General features: G+C 36.0%; 1 protein-coding gene across 2 annotated transcripts in view; it reads right to left on the minus strand.

The window, feature by feature from the left end:
- The window catches only part of LOC106139092 (ecdysone-inducible protein E75), a 96,844-nt gene that overhangs the window by 27,457 nt on the left and 49,998 nt on the right, over positions 1–19,389 (minus strand). Inside the window, exon 1 of one of the 2 annotated variants that reach the window (XM_060944499.1) lies at positions 17,562–17,706. The exons of the other annotated variant lie outside the window; for it this stretch is intronic. Coding sequence (XP_060800482.1) covers positions 17,562–17,691 — 130 coding nt within the window. The 5' untranslated portion in view covers positions 17,692–17,706. Of the gene's footprint in view, positions 1–17,561; positions 17,707–19,389 lie in introns of those variants that run through there. 2 annotated transcript variants of the gene reach the window in all.

A 19,389-nucleotide genomic window follows, 5' to 3' on the forward strand; every position in this document is an offset into this window, starting at 1 on the left:
TGCAATTTCCGTTCCCATACCTCAATACGAATACGAATTGTTGTATTTGGCCGAGTGACTAATTTCCAGTTAAATTTGGGCTATTTGCAAAGTTGTAATAAAAAGATATGGCGGGCCAGTGACCGCTGCCGAATCTCAAGGCCTGCACTCCGGGTAAACAAGTGCTCGTCGGCGACGCGTAGATAACCCACCTAGGTTGGAACGTGACTTAGGTACATACACAGAAATATTGTATCATTCTTTTTATACTAGACTAGTAAACTGATTTTGTATTACTGCAATGTTTTTATTTTATTATTTGACACCGTGGAGGGAATCAGCTTCGCGTCTATGAAGGTGTTTATGTGACATTTTATTTTACAACCGCGGATAATATCGTATTTATTGAATACACAGACATAAGCACAAGATTTTTGTTTATAATTAAAAATTAAAAACCGAATTTAAATTAAGGAGATGTGACCGACAAAATGTCATAAAAATCTGTAAATACCTACATAATAGATTTTGACGATAGCAAGTTCGATATCACTTGTAAATATGAGCGTGATACATACCTAATGTATGGGCTATTCTAAAATACAGCAGAAAAAATATACGAAAATATTGCTGAACTTATTTGAAATTAAAATATTCCATAGAATCATCTCTATTCCTGAATTATAAATTAATATAAACGCCTAAGAGTAAGAAATGCCCCATATCATTTTAAGAGTATACTTGAAGACACCAAGTAATTATCTATGTAAGAAAATTAAAAACAAAGGTAACTAATATAGGGTTGACCAAACTGTATGGCAAAGTAAAAAAATATATAAATTTTGATAGAAGTCGATTTCAGTACAAAGTGCTACGCTGCGTGTAGCTTTCTTCTACGGACTACGCGCGTCGTAGCTCGTAGACTGTAACGCGCGAAGCATAGTATACAGCAGGGTAGAAGGAAGGGGGGCATAGTGGTTCGGTCAGTGAGCCAGTATACCAGCGCAGCAGGCTTGTAGCTTTCGAGGTCTGTGTAAGACCAGCGCGAATTTGGGGAAATGGTCCAACAGTCACGCACGATGTCCAAACAAACGTGAATACCTAGTTCTGTTTTATGAACAGACGCACACATCGGTATTATTAATTTGGAGTATGGAACAGAAGTCGTTAATAATGGTTTTCGGTTAATATTACGTGTATAAGTGATCTAAAACAGGACCGGTAAGAACCAAAGTTTTTAGATAAAATACTAAAACACGTGTTCGGGTCGTGCTAGTAAATTTTATTTTATCAAGTTCATTGACATGTTATCATTTTGCCTTGAAATTATCACCATTGTCTGCAAAACACATTATGCTTGAGCAATGTACACAGATCAAGGAATATTTCAATGTAACCACTGTGTGGACAACGTTCGCCACACAAACTTTATGAGTTACGATAAAGGATGGCCGCGACGATTTTATACTTAAAGGACGTTAATGCCCATGTTATCACTTCCAGGGTCTTCTCGTGTATGTATATGAAATTTATATAAACGAAAGAATAACTTTTAATACTACTCTTATGTTGATTTATATAGAAAATGTTGACAATACCACACATGACGCCCTAGCCGCCTCTGTGCTATCCGATAGCCGGTGGCCCTTCCTGGTTTGTCGCCGATCAGAGCCATCGTAGAGCAGATTGAATGTCGCGAGAACATGCGATTTTCCAGCGACTGCGCAACAAAGTGCCGCCGGCGAAGTCGTTGCCCTCTTTGAACTTTCCACCGGTTAAACTTGATTATTGACACACGGTGGCTGCCAGCTTAGCTAACAAATTATGTAATAAGCGTATTAGATTTCAAAAAATATTTTGTGGAGAAAGCTCCTTAAAGAAGCATAAAATACTATTGATTTGACCTCAATTATAAAAAAAAAATATTTTGAATATGTTAAATATTATGTATATTTTTATTTAATCTTTAGTTTTTTTTTCTATTTTCTTTGGTTTTTTCATATATATAGAAAACAGAGTATATACAGATTATCAAAGTGGCCTTTTATTAAAAAATTAATTTCTTAACTTTGACGGTCGCTGTGGCGCAGTGGTAGTAGGTGCCGCCCGGTTCGAATCTCGGCCAGGGTATGTTGAGAAACGAACTTTTTTAATTAGCCTGGGTCTTGGATGTTTATTTATATAAGACAGAATAAAAACACAAAATCGCACAACAGCTAAAATTTAAAATACTGTTCATCAAAAATTCTATCCTATATATCGCCTCTTACACGGTCAGAGTGTTATGAATGTGGATGAAGCGAAGGAAGTATGCAGAGATCGTGGCAAGTGGCAAGATGTAGACTCTGCCTACCCCTGCAGGAAAGAGGCGTGATTTTATGTATGTTATGTATGTATATATAATCACGCCGATTTTATGTATGTACATGGTCACCTTTAACGATAAAGTTTGCTTAGAATTTCAACATTGTTTTTGTAAGTAATTTTTCCTGGTCACTTGGTTCACATGGGTTGCTATATCTATTGAACTGGTTTTATGTTCTAAAGAAGCCAGTTGATAGTGGCATACGCATGCACAACGCGTAATCAGACAGGATTCGCACGGTGCGGAGTGCATGCGATGCGTCGCGGGGTGCAGTGTGCAAGCAAGATAGAGAGAGTTCAATGGTATTTGATATAGTACATCAGAGTTCTTTAACCCCTTAGCCTACCTGCGATTCTTGCGAATGAGGCAGCCCGGCCGTTGTCCCTGACTGTACCACTATCGAGCACGTATCTTTTTAGGTCGGTGCTAGGTGCAGTACCGACAGCAGATTACGTTTTTGCAATAAATTAATTTTATATTAGTGAATTTTTGTGCGTCCTTTATTTACGGTAAGTAAAAATTGAAATAACAAATACATCGTTATGTTTTGAAGGAATAGCATAACAATTAAGAATATTGATTCCGTGTATGGGGTAAACATTCCACGTTACGGTGGAATTTGATGGAATTCGAGAATTTGGTTATTTATTTTAATTATTTCTTAGAACATTTGTTTTTGAAAAATTAATACAAATTAAATTATTATGAACTTAATGTATCTAAAAGTTGTCAATGTGAGCCTTCTCTAGAATAAAAAATGAATAATAATAAAAAACTCAAATAATTGCGATGCGAACTGACGTAGTGATGTAATCAATCATCTTCGAATGCTAATCACGTTGTGTAGTAGCTGGCCGCATGTCCACTATTAATCTAGCGAAGATTTTAAAAATTCGCAGCAGGTGTAGAGTGCGCACCGAGGCGGACTGCTGGACTGGTTTCCGTTGTTTCGCAATAACACGGGTTCACTGACGCCTCGGTAATTATAATTGCGGGAGTGACATGAACGCGCTTTAGACCCCATAGATTCTATCTAATAACGACACTTTACGACAAATTGTTAATCCCTGATTAAGTTAACACAAATGAAACATTATTTTAAGGATTGTGAAATGTGACACGATGATTGATTACTAATGAAGAAGAACAACGTAATAAATATAATAATTTAGGACCAGCGATGTCCCATGGTAATCTCCAATAGATACAAAAGGGTAAACAAACAAACACCCGAATATTTACTGTCTACTGACCTATAAAGCAGATAAGGAAGAAAGTCAATAGAGAGAACCAATAAATAATTCATATACAAAAGAAATACTAAATATTGTTTTGATATTGACCTCTTTACAATAATAACTTTACATAATCGATAGGAAGTATGAGGTCAGGCCCATCCGTCACGTCGGTTGATAAACAATAAATATTTAAAAGAAGTCTCAAATTCGACAGTCTTTTATTTACTATATTCTACATTTCTTTTAAAATTTTAGGTTTTCTGAATCTCAGTTCCATCATTAAGCCATCCAGCTAAACGTGGACTTGAGTCGTATGATTATTGGTTTTTGGTATCGCATAAGTGATAAATTCGTGTTATGTATGATATTAAAATAGAGAGTGGTTGAAATTATTCCCTTTTTCTTTGGGTGGTTATTTCTCACGTGAAAGCTATAAAGCTGGGGCAATGGTGGTGAATGGTGATGTGGTGGCGCCGCGGCGATGACCTCCGCGCGCGAACAACGACCCAGCGCGCCGTGCCAACTAGAAACTAGACCCGATACACCCAACTACTTTGAAATGGTTCTGGTACTAATGCTTAAACCTTGTTATGAGGGCAAATAGATTTTTATGACGCCGATCGTTAATGGTGTATGTATATGGTATTTAACTTTGTAATGGGTCTGCTGTCAGAATAATTTTTAGTACGAGTACATTTGCGAAAACTAAACTTCGCCGTATGTGGCCACATCATATAACATTTAGAGGGATATATAATGTCAAGGATTTGAGTAATCAATATTTTCCCGCTCCTCTGGGTATTCCAGTGAGAAAAGTGTTACCTAGAGTAAGTATGGCAAATGCATGGAACACTTTCATTGGTAACTTCAACGAAATCAGATCAAAGCTTTTAAATTTACGTTACAAATAAAAATACCAATGTCTCTCTTAACATTAAGGTATGGATAAATAATTCAAGAACGAAGACATACTGGTACACCACACCAGCAGTGTTTCGTAAGCACCTGTGGTCGTCGGCCGAACATTCTAGTCCCATCTCTCCGGGGTTACGCAACTTCGAGAAAGTTGACATCCGCCGACTGCGTTCCGTTCCGGCCAACATTTTCAGTTCAACGTACTGAGAATGCACCACAATTAGCACCTTTACACATAATAGCTAGAATGGTTACGACTTATTACGATCTTGTACAATGTCTTCAAAGAAAGTTGCCAGTACATTAAATGTATGTCTATATTTATATGAAGTTATTCATATTAGTATAAATTTACTTATCGCATTTTTATCAATAATATTTTTTGAGATTATCTTTTACAGTAATACTATAAGGTTCTAATCCTTTCAATACCTATTATGATCGATAAGGGTGCCGTTAATTTTTCATAAAATAATAAATGCAATAAACTACTAATAAAATAGTTCATTCAAATGTTTAAGGAACGAGAATAAACGAGTACGCGCAAACGGTAATAAAATTATGGGCATCATAATGTCATTGCCAGGGCGTTATCAACTTGGAGGACATTTTTATATAATTCTGGGTCAATGTACCGAGCCGGTGTTTTGTTCGGCTTATCGGGTTGTTGCTATCTCCCGAGCTATGTATGTCACTGATAGAGTTGCCTGTTCCCCTGTTTATATAATCACACAAAGAACCTCCATCCATATTTAGATTCTTTCTTTCTATCATGATATGCACATAACATGCTTGCTCGAGAAATGAATGCATAATCGGAACAAAATTCAACTAATTATTTCATTTACAAAAAGTTATTTTCCTAATAACATTTTCTGGTTGGCCTGTGTCTTGGATGTTTATCTCTATAAGTATTTATTATAAAATAAAGTATATCTCATAACACAACTCTCGATCTTATTTCGAGGCAAACTCAATTTGCGTATTTTTTCCTAACAAAATCATACGTAAGGGTATTTTTTGAAAGCTTATACGAAATTGTGTGACATACATACATACATACATAAAATCACGCCTCTTTCCCGGAGTGAGAAATTATGTTAATTTACTGAAAATTCCATAAGCTTAATTAGCGGGCCACTTCGTCGCAAGAGTTCCTTTCAAAAGCTATGTAATGTCGATGCACTCGTGTCGCGACCATCAGTGAGTCATCACATCACTAATGATCGCACAAACAGACACATAACATAACAACATAACCTCCGTAATTTTGCAACTAATGTACAGTAGCCTTCAGAGAAATCTGAATCCCTGTTCATATAAACCAAAACAATACCTATATATGTTAAAATTTTTCTAATTCAAATTCTTGCTAAGCCCATAAACCAAAAAGAAATCTAAGTTTATAAAGCCTTGATTGATTTTTACAATCTGCACTGCATCAGAACCAGCTGGCACATTATAAAAATTTTTGCAACGCCACTAAAGCAATTATAAGCAATTTGCCATTGTCAAAAATTCAAATTGTACGCGAAGCAAAACGTGACATCGTAATTAGAAAGGTATCTGGAAAACCTCCGAGAACAAGTAAATAGCCTCACTCGCGTTCCGGGCAGCGTGACTCTATCGCTGATTTTAGTTCGCGAGATTGTTGCCAAAATAATATAACATATCCAAACACGGAACTGGATATTTTTAGTAATTTCACGTAATTCTTTTTAGCTAATCAGTAGTAATAAATTTTTAAAGTGCCTGAATGTCCTTTCCAGCCAATATGTAAATTTAGAATTATAAGTGGGTAACGTGCTGTGCTGAGGTTACATTTAACTTTTTTGAAATATTATAAATTTAACATAGTATAGAAAGTTGCAGTATGCTATCATTTCTATTTGCTATCATTTGTTTTCTATTTCTTATAGCATAAATGTATAAGAAATAGAAAACAAAATCAGCAACTGTTGTTATACTTATTTATCAACAAGTGTAAACATATGTAACATATCGTATTTTTATGTCTTAGCGTTACACAAAACTTTAGAACGTATTTTGCATTTGAGAGTTAATATATATGGGTACTGAAATTCTAAAAACTACTGTTTCGTACATTTATTATATATAGATGTATGTGTTTTATCATTCGCTTATAAAGACGCTTATGTTTGGCCAAAGGTGAGTGACCTACTCATGGTAGTTGTTTGTACAATTGTGTATATAGATTCGCTTCAAGGACGCCTTTTACGTCAGCCAGGGTAATTGACTTATCGATGTTATCAAATATTACGAGCGATTTTCAGCTCTATCACCTTTAAGTAGTTGTATATTTAAAATTATAAACAAAAAACTACACGGATTGAGATGGTCGCTTCAAAGGTCAATGAAACATTATCCTTTATTTTTAAACGAAATACCAATAAATATTAATCATTTTAGATGAAACTCTACTAATGTCTTTAGCTTGTATCAAAAAAGTCATAGGCTTAGCTAATAGATGTTGTAAGCAGTTGAATGCGATTATTATGAATACTCTTAGTTTTAACAATATTAATTATATAACATAATTTCCAACCAAAAAAGACTGTCAGCTTAAGAAAGAAACGATGTAATAACAGTGTGACGACGACCGGGTCGTTCACCCTAGCGAACTAGCGCCCGCACCCCTACCCACCCTCACGCTCTAGTTATTCAACTATTTTCATAACTTTTATGTTAACATTTGACAAAACAAGGAAGTAAAATCAACGCTTTTTTGGAAGACATATTTTAAGTGCGACTGGCATTGATAAGTTGGAGAATCTCGGCACGGAAGCCGCATCGCGTAGGTGAATATATGACCTATTGTACTTTATAATACATATAATTAAAATAATCGAAGCCAAGGAATAGAGTCGGATGAAGAAGAAAAATAATGAAAGCCAGACATTTATTATAAACTTCTTCTAAATTAGGTTTTTACTTTTTATTATTTTTTCTACGTTATCGGTAGAGGTAGGTATATTGTGAACGGGAAATTTTATCTGATTTTGGGCGGGTTTAGACAGTGTGGTGTGATGTGACTATTTATCAATTCGAGGCATGTCGTTGGTGTAGTTGCCATACCCGCTTAGGATTGTTCTAGACTAGACGCATACAGTTAACTAACGGCACTGAAACGTTTCCGTGCCCATACGCAATCGTACGTCTTTTGTAATTTCTTGATTTTAATAGGTATATAATATTTTCTAATTCTGAATTCCAAAAATTGACAAGGAGGAAGAAGACTTAATTCCAAAAATATTTTAAATATCTGATTTGACATAAATTGTTAGGTAGGTATTTACTTTATTTGGAGCTTCTACCCTCTTGGCGCAAAAAATAACATACGTAAGGTACTTTAATGTTAGAATTAGATTAGCTAATATATCTAACTAAAGTCAAACAACTGCTATAATCGAAACAATCATTCGTACAATACGGGGCATCTCGAAATAATAGAAACGTGGCTGACTCAAATTTTTGTTAGTGCTCAAGAAGCACGACATACCTAGGCAGGCACTGACATATGGCGTCGAGTGACTGCGTTTAGTTTCCGCGTCACAGTTAACCGATATAGGGGAGTCGCGCACGCATCGGGCGGGCAACGACCGCGGGAACTTGTAACTACATCCGACGACCGGTGCTGTAAGGACACAAGTGCAGCAGTCGCCGGCGACGAAGCGACGTTGTTCCGTCGAGACTAAGGGAACGCTTTGAACCCGCACTCGACAAGGCACAGGCGTTCGCAATATCGATAGATCTTCCGCATTTTAACGTGCTAATTTTGTATACATACAACGAGAAATGTAGAAGTTAATTCATAAATTATATTGTTAGAGCGAATTGACAATATAGCCTTAGAACGCTTTTCGCAGCTCAGTATAAGAATTTGGTTAGGTACGCAAAGGAAAGGTAAATCCACCGAATTGTTCATGCCTATGACGTACCAAAATATGTTTTTATTATTTTTACTAATTTTCGTAATATAGTAACTTGCCCTACTACGATACACCTTATATTAATATATATTTAGAATAAATGAATGAATCAAATTTATTTTGATTGAGTTTGAATTACTCGTAATAAATATTAATTGTTAATGATATTAGGTTTAAGGCCTACACACATATAACTCCGCTTGTTTACAAAAATACTTATTCTTGCAGGTGGTTGCATCACAAATTATTTTTAGTATTGTGTGAATCTAAATTTTTTATTATTATTAATTTATTAATGTGTCATAAAAATGTATAACAGGGACTAGTATATTATGTCATGTATGTATGTGCTATGCCTAACAAACAAAAAATGTATTGCAGTGACAGAAGTTATTTGGTTCATGCAACGAATAAATCAATCGGCGCTTAGAATTTCATGGAACAGCATTCGTATCTGGGGTCAACAATATCGCGTTCGTCTTTGCCCGAAGATCGCAACGGCTTGTGGTCGGAGAAAGGTCTGAGATTTCCCTTCGTTACGACATCGGTTCGCGACACCGCTGGAATTAGCGAGCCCGACCACGATGGAAATGGAAAATCGCGAGGTGCAGCGGGGGTGCGTCGGGCGGGGGGATCCGGGCATTCGCGTGCACTGGCCTATATGCAGTGCGACGACACGGCGCCGGGAGCGATGCACTCTAAGTACATACTCGTAGCTCGTACTCGACGCACACTCAGCTATGCACCTATTTTCTATCCGCAGCTGTAGGACGAGCCTATACAGAAGTTTGCTTCAAAAGGTGCCTTTCAACAAGCTGAAGGAGATTGAAATGATGGTGTACAGAAATACGTAACATGATATAGGGCTTCCTGCAAAGGATAAAGATGTAAAGCTGTATAGAGACTTTAATGTAAAAATTAGAATGACTTAAGATTGCAATGACAGTAAGGTTCATATCACATTTAATCTTTGTTTCAGTTCAAAAGAAAAGAAAATTTCACTTAATATTATGGTTGAAGGGACTTCATTAAATGCTAATTTTTACTTTTGGATGTCGGGGTGTAGTTGATAATTGCAGACACCAAAGTTTCATATCTGTAATTTTATTGGCAGTAACTTTTTATAGTTTGTAAACCTTCTACTGTGACTATATATAAATAATCAATATGAGTTCGGACGGATGTAATCGATATGTATTGACATAGCATGAATTAAGCTTTATGCAATACATTATGCGTGTGTGATTGTACGAGTATTATGTTCGTAAAAGTGGAACGGATATCGATGCATTTGGAACAATAAAATATGCATAAAGTGCAATGAAGCGGTAGGCTATCAAAATAGTGAGGGCAAAGAATAAAATACTTTTGTTGGATAAATAATTTGGATAAACGTAATCTAAATTATTTTATGCTCTATTTAAGGAACTACCTATTAGGAAGTGTGTCTTCATATTTTAAATATATTTTTCTATTGGGAATTTGAGGGCGTTTAATCTCAATATATCGAAGTAATATTAAATGTTTCTAGATTCTATAATTTCTAGTCAACTGTTCAGTGATAATGCCACTGAGAACTAGTAAACTATTGACTTGTCCGCAATTTAATCTCAATAAAATATGTTCATTAAACCATAATGTAAAAAAGATTGTTTCTGTGCGATCGTGTTTTGTGGCACAGGGTGCACTGTGAGGTAACATGCTGTTCCGGTCTAAATGCCGTGAGTCAGAGCTATCGCCATGGATCACTGGTGGCCACCTGAACTCGACGCTAATGGCCTCCTTACATTATAATTCTTCGATAATTTTGAATTCGTTGAAGTACTTTTTATTTTTAGGAAATATATTTTCCAACTTAAAAGTGTCCGGTCTTTGGTTTCCGTAGGAATTCAATAGCCATTCAATCATAATATTTGCTACTAATTATCATGAATGCACGGCTTACATAGTGATTCGGTATTTAAACCAGAAAATTACACAAGTACAATTCAATTCCCTCATTGAAAAAAAAAAAAAGATTCATTTTTTAATTCCTTCGCCGTATCTTACAAATCCAAGATCAGTTGTTTCCATTCAAAATTCCAATCAAAATCATGCATTTGCTTTAGTTTGACGTGTTTCCGAGTCGTGAAATGATAACATTTTATTATTGATAAACGTGTATCAGGTTATTAATCTTTCACCGACAGCTGGTGATATGATAATATAGACAGCTTATAGTTCAGTGACCTAGTACGAGTAAAACTTATTTAAGTTGAAGTCTGTAAAGTTGAGTAACGTCGATATTTTTAGATTTCTTTGGGTAGCCTGTGCACAAGTTGCAAGGCCGGCTTTTGTATTAATTAAATGTCTTCATTTAATTATTATGAATGTTATTCCCGCTTGGTTAATATGGTTTAAGTAGAACCAATATAAACTTTTGTGTTACCTACCTAATAGTAAGTGCTTCCCTTTTATTTAATTTTTTTCGAAAAATAATCAATCGATTATTCTCTATTTATCATCGTGTCACATGATCCCATCTTATTTTATCAAATGGAATAGGCAAAAACACAAATTTAACTAAAGTTTCCACATTAGTTTTAAACTATGGCAAAATTTTGCTTTAAATTATAGCAAAGACACGTACGTAATATTTATTTCTTAGTGGGCGTACATTTCAAGAGCAGCTATAGGCACAGGACAAAGTTCAATGACCTCCAAAAATCTTTGCGCAAGTAAGTACCTAGTTATCACATGAAATAGAAAAAGTTAAATGCTAAAATTATTTATAACCTACCTGTTATGTTTATTTGTACTGAGGGCCCGTCACTTTTGAGTTCCATGTTAAATGACCACGTAAAATAAGATTTTAGATAAGGTTAAGAAAGTTAGGTTAGAACCGGCGCGCGATCGACAACCGTTTGGCGCGAAACGCTTCGCCTGGAGCTCGCGTGGGTGACTACCGCGCATGCGCCCCGTGACGTCAACGAATAACCCCCTTTTTGACACCCACCAGACTTCATATTGTTTAAATTCATTTATGTAATTTGAAACGTGAAGATAGTTGCGCAAATATCACACAGCAATGTTAATTGGATGAGCTGTTGTTTAACCGTTATTTTTTTATACCTACCTACGTCATTGTAATCCAGTTCAGCATAAATTTTGAAGTTCTCAAATTCATATAGTTAATTAGTAAAAAAGCCATGCAAAGGTTAAAATTACAAAGTCAATAAGTGCTTAGGTACCTTCAAGATTTTCTTTAATAAAAGAATCCTACTTCTACTTAAGAAACAATCTTGATAAACTCCATAAGTTACTTGAAGCCCCACATACCCTTAGTTCTATGTCAATCAAAGTCTTCTAATACTAACGGTGACATACTAATATTAGATTATTTCTGGAGAGGCTAATAGGAAACAGTCAGGGTGCTGGGGTCGGCAGAGTTCACGGTCACTCGTACCGCTCCCGCCACCCCCGCCCCAACACCCCATTCCCAACCCTCGCACCTGCCCAGACCTGAACCCGCGCTCTCTATTTTTAGGACCCAGCTAGATCGCCTAGAGTACCAGATTACCTTGCGCCCTATTTCTCTCTAGTTAATTATTTTCAGCCTTTAAAAATTTAATGTAATAAAATAAACATCATAATGAGTCGAGATGTACTTACAACTTCTTCAGTCAGCATGAATAGTACTTAAGGACATTATATGATCTTTGTCTGTGCCAATAATTAACCGAATATTAACCATACACTTATGTAATGTAACTATAAAAATAAAAAGAAAATATTATTTTAAATAAGTGAGAAAAAATGTCTTGTATAAATTTGTTTCCTTGATTTTTCTAAATTAAATTACGTATTTAAGTCATCGATCTTTTTTGGATAAATGTTGTTTACAACAACGCGAATTGATCCAATATTTGTAACTGGAAGCATAGGTATTGAATTACATGACCTTCTTAAACTTAGTTACATACTCTAAGTACGTTTAGTTTTATTTTTCTCTTTATATAATCTAAATAATTTTAATGTCTCTTAGAAACTATCCAAAAAGGCTCGACTGGCTGTGCACAGGGGCGTGTTGGTCCCGACATTAATGTATGGGAGTGAAAGTTGGGTATGGCAAAAGAAGCATGAAAGCAGAATAAATGCAGTGGAAATGAGAGCGTTAAGGAGTATGATGGGTGTGAAATTGAGTGACAGGATAAGGAACAGCGTGATAAGGGAATGTTGTGATGTGAAAGAAGATGTAGTTACAGGAATAGAAAAGGGTATGTTAAGATGGTTCGGTCATGTGGAGAGGATGAATGAAAGCAGGTTGACTAAGCAGATATACAAGGAGAGTGTGGAGGGAAAGGTCGGAGTGGGAAGACCTAGACGAACGTATCTTGATCAAATTAAGGACGTCCTGGTAAAGGGTCAGGTCAAAAGTACCCGAAACCGCCGAGCTTGTATGAAGAGAGTTATGAATGTGGACGAAGCGAAAGAAGTATGCAGAGATCGTGGCAAGTGGAAAGAGGTAGTCTCTGCCTACCCCTCCGGGAAAGAGGCGTGATTTTATGTATGTATGTATGTATGTCTCTTATATTAATTTCGATTACGCGGGAACTAGTACTCTACCAGGCTCTACATGCATACTAGCGACATCTGTCGGCGCGCCTCGTATCTGCTACTCGACACTAGATGGCGCTTACTATACTACGCTTTCTTTCAACAGTAAGATGAACCATAGCATAGGCTGAAAAACTTTTGCCAAAACCCTGATCTTTACTGAAAACTGTGATTAATTAAATAATTTTTTAGATGATAAACTTCCTAACTGGATCCATCTGTAATGGTAAAAAATACAGTTCGTCGAAATTAAATTCTTTTCGCTAACATATATTTTTAGTTTATTCAAATTCGAAAGTGTATTATCTTTTCAAATAAACAAATTAACTTCATTTAATTTTTTCTTCCTTCTAATTTGTCCCTAAAAAGACATCAACGACATACGAAGATATTTCTGATAGCTAGAGTATCAGAAATCTTCGTAGAAATACATTTCATCCCGAAGAAGAAATTGCGAAACAATTTGAGTTTTACTCTCTTGATGGAAAGATTTTTGATACCTAAGAAGATATGTAGACATATTACATTAATCTTATACATAAAATTCTCGTCTCACAATGTTCGTTCCCGTACTCCTCCGAAACGGCAGCTAGTTTTTCATATAATTCTTTGTGAGTAGCTAAATTTAGGTTTCTATACGTATTCTGCTGAAATGGGCCTGAAAGTTCATCGGGGTAGGTAGGTCTGGGGTCGTTGCCCTCGCTCCCTAACCTACTGGTGTATTTGGAACACGGCCGCGCTCCCGCACACCGTCGATACAGCCTGCTGCATCTGGGTCACCACAAATTAATGATACTACAGATGGATCAAATTCAGATTTTTTAAGTATTTACTTTTTATTTCGGTAAAATTTCTTATAATTTTTAAGGAAGCGAATGCAGAATATTTATGTTATTGAAGTCTGTTGTTGTCTCTGTCTACCCGTGAAAGAGGCGTGATTTATGTTTTTTTTTATTTAATGACCTATTTTGATGCTATGTTAAATACTTTTAAATTTTCAAGTAAATAAAAAGATTTGTTATGGACCGTGTTTTATTTAAATCACGATTTAAATAAAAAACTTTGCTGGATTAAAATAATCTGAGTTACAGCTTCAGTCCGATCGAATCATTAATGAATTTCGGTGTTGACTATACATCTATAACTTTGTTAAGTTTTGTCAACACACTGACTGACTCATGTTATGACCCACAATGTTTAATCATCTGACATAGAGTTAGCGTAACGGTTACATTAAAAAATAAAAAGAGCCTTAAAGTGCTGGCAGTTCTGTGAATCACCAAGACAAGCCGGTAGTATAAAAATAAACCTAGATTACTCAATTTAATATTGAAAAATAACTGAGCCTAACAATGTAAGTGTAATTAGAAACGTTGGAAAAGGAAGGCCGAAACGAACGTATCTTGATCAAATCGAGGACGTTACAGTGAAAGGGGTCAGGTCAAGACTTAAACTGACGAGCTTGTATTAAAAGATGCAGAAATCGTGAAAAGAGGAAAAGTTGTCCTTTGCATACTCCTGTATGTATTGACTGAACTCGAACAAACTTGCACCATTTAATTCTATAAATACGTATACACAAAAAATCTGAATATTTGTGCAAAGTCATATACCTACTCGTAAAAACATCATGACTCCCACATACTAGGTGTTGTTACACCGGCGTGTTATGTCGTGTACTTTCTTTTGTTACGCAACTAGCCGCTAACAATGATGCGTGGTTACGATGACGAATACTGATTCACTAACAAGTTAAAAAATACACAATCGATCATTGATCATAATATTACTGAGATCATTTTTTATTTGTTATTAAATTGAAACTTTTTAGTTTCAATTAATTTGATTTAATCGAAATAAATTACTGAGTAGAACATTATCAGAAAAACACAATCTGGATAAAAAATGAGGAAACTAATACAAAGTATGATACTTCAACAAAGTGTTGGCTCGTGAAGGAACTTGGCCAGGTTAGCAGGTTACGAGGAAAATATCACACGAAAAAATAACATGACTGACGTTTCTTAATCACATAAGGCCATCGGCCCACTTATAGACTTGATTCAGATGCGTATTCTTAATATTTGAAATTTATATTCAACAAAGAAAGTTTTGTGTTATATTTATGCAGCATGAAAATTTCATGAAGCTGTGTTGAAACTATGGTATTTTCCGTTGGTTGAGATCGCCTGGACTCGGTATGACGCGAGCGCAGAGCAAATTGGGGTCAGGGCGGCGCGGGCGTCGACCTGCAGCCTCTCGCCCTCCCCTCTCGCTACCACATCGCCCCCTCTTCAACCCCCACCCTGCAAAAACCCCCATTTGTCCTCCGTTTACTTGCTACTTTTCCTTGATAACTTTCTCTGAAGGTGACGAGCGTTTTATATCCATAGTAGTCTTTAAAATTAACACAAAAAATTTAAAGTGCGAAACAACAGCGTGAGAAATATGATCATAGTTTTATTTCCGAAAGTTATTATTTGGTTTTAGTTTTTTGAGGAAATAAAAAAATAATCCTAACTTTAGCATGAAAACCTTTATACTCGTATCTGATAGGAACCTCATTTAGTATCCTGCTTAGAAATTTGATTTTAGATCGGACGCTCCTATCATGTATATAAAGGTACTAATTTGTATATACAATATTTAAAGAAAAACTAAATATAAAAGCAAAAAATAAAAAATTGCCTTAGGCGTTCAGTAAAAGTTAAGGCAATCAAAATAATGACATCATACTCCTACATTTAACATGACAATCAAAATCATACAATATTAAAAATAAAATACAAAAATACTCATTTATAAAACAATAAATAAATACCTTGCATAATTTCACAGGGAAGGATTTTAGTAATTTAAACAGTTATTTGTGTGGTTCGCGGGGCGGACGGCGAGCGTGACCCAATTGTGGTCGGGTGAACGAACCCGGGGCCTTGATCGCAATACCGTGCCCCGCCGCCCGCCCCCCCGCGCGTCTAACCTACGTCACTCCACTCACACACCACGCCAGGCAACACATTGTTTTAATATTTTTAAATTACTACACCATTTTATAGATTTACAACTCAAATTGTATAAGTGAACTTCTTTTTAATGATTACGATAGCTCTTTTAATTTGATGAATGGACGCCTACTACTGTAGTAGTAATTGCTGATTACTAACAAGTATAGTTTGCGATGAATAAAGAAGAAAAGTAACATGTTCGTTAATAGGTATATGTTATGTTCATTATTTATATGCATCAATATGCATAGTTAAGTAATTATTACTAAAAGTAAATTTAAATAAACTGAATTAACATGATGTTTTTAATAACTTTTTATTCATTTTCTTTCTTGAGTTGTCGTTAATTATACTGAATAAATTATAATTCATTTATCATTTGAGTATTATGTAGACTCAATGTGAATTATCCAGTAATATTATGAACCTAGTCTAGAAATTTCCATGTTACTTAAGACCTAGGCATATAAGCGTGAGGAAAAGAGATAGTTAATTCTGGTTAGCTGCGCGCATACTGAGTTTGGAACGGTGTTGCGAAAGATATGTTGTCGCTATTTGCAAGTGCGGTGGAGTCCTGAGCGAGAGTGGGACAACATAATATTCCAAGGTTTCGTGTGGATTATTATTAGAGTATCGGCGTTAGGTTATTCTGAGGCGACCTAGATAACGCGCGGGGCCGTTGACCGCGGGCCCTCCGGCTGCGCGCGCGGCCTCCAAAATAAAATGGCATTCAGCGATGGGCTCTACTTGCGAAACGCGACTCGACCATGATGTTGAGCGCAGAGGCTCGCTGATCTTTGCAAATAATGCAATCAGTATTGGTTGACTAACCTATATTTGTTTGTTCATTATATTATTTTTATGATGATGATAACTTTTTTTAATAAACAGATTTCTAAATGTTTACATTTGAGCTTCAAATGGAATTGTTTTTTCTTTTAATTCTGTTAAACTTTTACTTTTAAATATGACAATGTTTTGGTTATGATATAATGCCCCAACGTATAAAATCTGTTTATTTAAAAGATGGAAATAAATCTTTTAAATAAATTCCATAACGTTTAGAGTTCGTCTCTGTTCTTTTCTTATGAAGTAGCGACGCGCGGGGCGGCGGTGATTAGCGACGTCGAATATAGCCGGGAAGGCCGAGGGCAACGAACTCCGATTGACCCAGATCTTCGAAGGCCCCGCGCGCCGCATATTCCCCCCCCCCTTCCCCCTTCTTAGTAAGAAAGTGAAAAGGACGTAGTTTATTCCTATGATTTTATCAATGACTAATAAAAAAAGAAATAATGGCTATTCATTAACAACACATTAGAGTACTAGTCATCCTCGACAAAACAACATGTAGTGAGGTAGATTATATATAAATAAAGATGTATGATAATTTTTACGTAACAATGAATAATTCATATTCCTATGCGCCGCTCGAAAATACACGTGAAACATCACATCACTCTAGAAAAAAAAAACAATGTTCACGTGTGTCGAACAGCTGATATTGACAGCTCACCTGCTAAAACCCTGCCGAGCAGTTCATCAGAGTCGTTCGGAGGCGGAGGCTGCTGGGTCTCGTAGGGCTCCAGGTGGTGCTGGCTGCACTCGGTCACTGTCATGTTCGGCGTCGTCAGCGGGAGACGCATGAGCCGGCGCGGAGATAGCGCGTGCGGCCGGCGGCGGCGTCGGCGCGAATGGCGCGCGGTCCCGCCAGCTACGACAATCGCTACGCGGCCCGCGCCCGCTCGTAGACCCGCTCGTAGGCCCGCTACGTGCCGCCCGCCCCTTGCAAGTTCCCCTGAGCCTACGAGCTTTAGGGGTTTAAGCTCGTCACACACTTAGATTATTTAAAAACAAATTAGAACCATAAAATTTGTATAGAAATTTCCGACTGTACATATTTCTATGACGACATCAATTATATAATAAATATTATATTATGTGGGACAAATTATATTGATTAAGCTAGCACCAAAGTACGTTCGAGCCTTGTGTTATAGAATAATAACTGAAAGACACTATAATTTATAATTAATACTTAAATAGATAAACCCTGTAAAACTGTTATGCTCTGTCCTCCCCGCAAGGATATATAGGATATAGAAGTGACCTTGTACGTATGTTTGTACAAGTAGATAAGCATCCAAGAACCAGATCAATCAGAGTTCTTTTTATTTCAAGTTTTACCTTGATATGTATAAAATACTATTGTATATTTTAGGTAACTATCAATGAAATGAAGGCAAAATATGTATTAAAGCATCAAGTGTGTAGCTTGCTATATCTAACATTTGATATATTAATAAACATTATAGCTAAGTCTGTGACGGCCTATACGGTACGACAAATTTTCAAAGCTTTTACTCCCTATTAACTCCAGTCACAGTAAATGCGACTTTATTCTGCTTTCATAAATTTAATGTCAATATATTTATCGGTAAACGGTATTGTATTATTGTCGCAAGCATCCATTATTTCAATTTATCTCCATTTTTCGGGTTCTAATAATCTTTGCGAGTTTGCGACTTAACACTTAATACGAGTATCGCTTCGCGAAAATCGGCATAATTTAAGAGAATGCCACTTAAGTTTTATTTGTTAATAAATGTAATTAAATGATTCTACAGGTTTTATTTTTTTTATTCATCTTCATCTTCGAGTTCTATTTATAAATATCTAATATTTATATTATATTATATTATAGGCTAAATAGTTAGGAATTTAAATATTTATTCTTACAAAGACAGATCGAATATTAAAGGTTTTTAATTTATTGCTTAAATATAGCTTTTGCCAATGATAATATTTTCACATTTCCCGTGAACTGTTCAAACTGTATCCGAAATTAATAATACAACATGAAAACGATACCTAACAAACTCACTTGCACGTGTATAATACTCGTATCGGCAGTCGTTGAGTTTTTTCACTGATCAAAAATCCTTTCTACATAAATTCTGCGGGTTGGAAAGCACGTTATGCCCTATGTCGTCATATGACGGTAACTGTATAATTTTACACATATTGATAAATTTTTCACGTCTAACATACATACATACATATGGTCACGTCTATCTCCCTTGCGGGGTAGACAGAGCCAACAGTCTTGAAAAGACTTAATGGCCACGTTCAGCTATTTGGCTTAACGATAGAATTGAGTGAATCTCTAGTGACAGGTTGCTAGTGTTGGTTGTTTTCACGTCTAACATTAGTATCATTCCTATTATTGTGATAACGGTTGTTTTATCCTCATAAAACAAGTATTCAAGCTATTCAATTTATTTTAGAAGCCACAAATAAGTGTGATTTTGTGTCAATCGGCAGGCGGCGGACCGATGCCGAAG

This window comes from Amyelois transitella, chromosome 5 (genome assembly GCF_032362555.1).
Source record: "Amyelois transitella isolate CPQ chromosome 5, ilAmyTran1.1, whole genome shotgun sequence".
NCBI lineage: Eukaryota > Metazoa > Arthropoda > Insecta > Lepidoptera > Pyralidae > Amyelois > Amyelois transitella.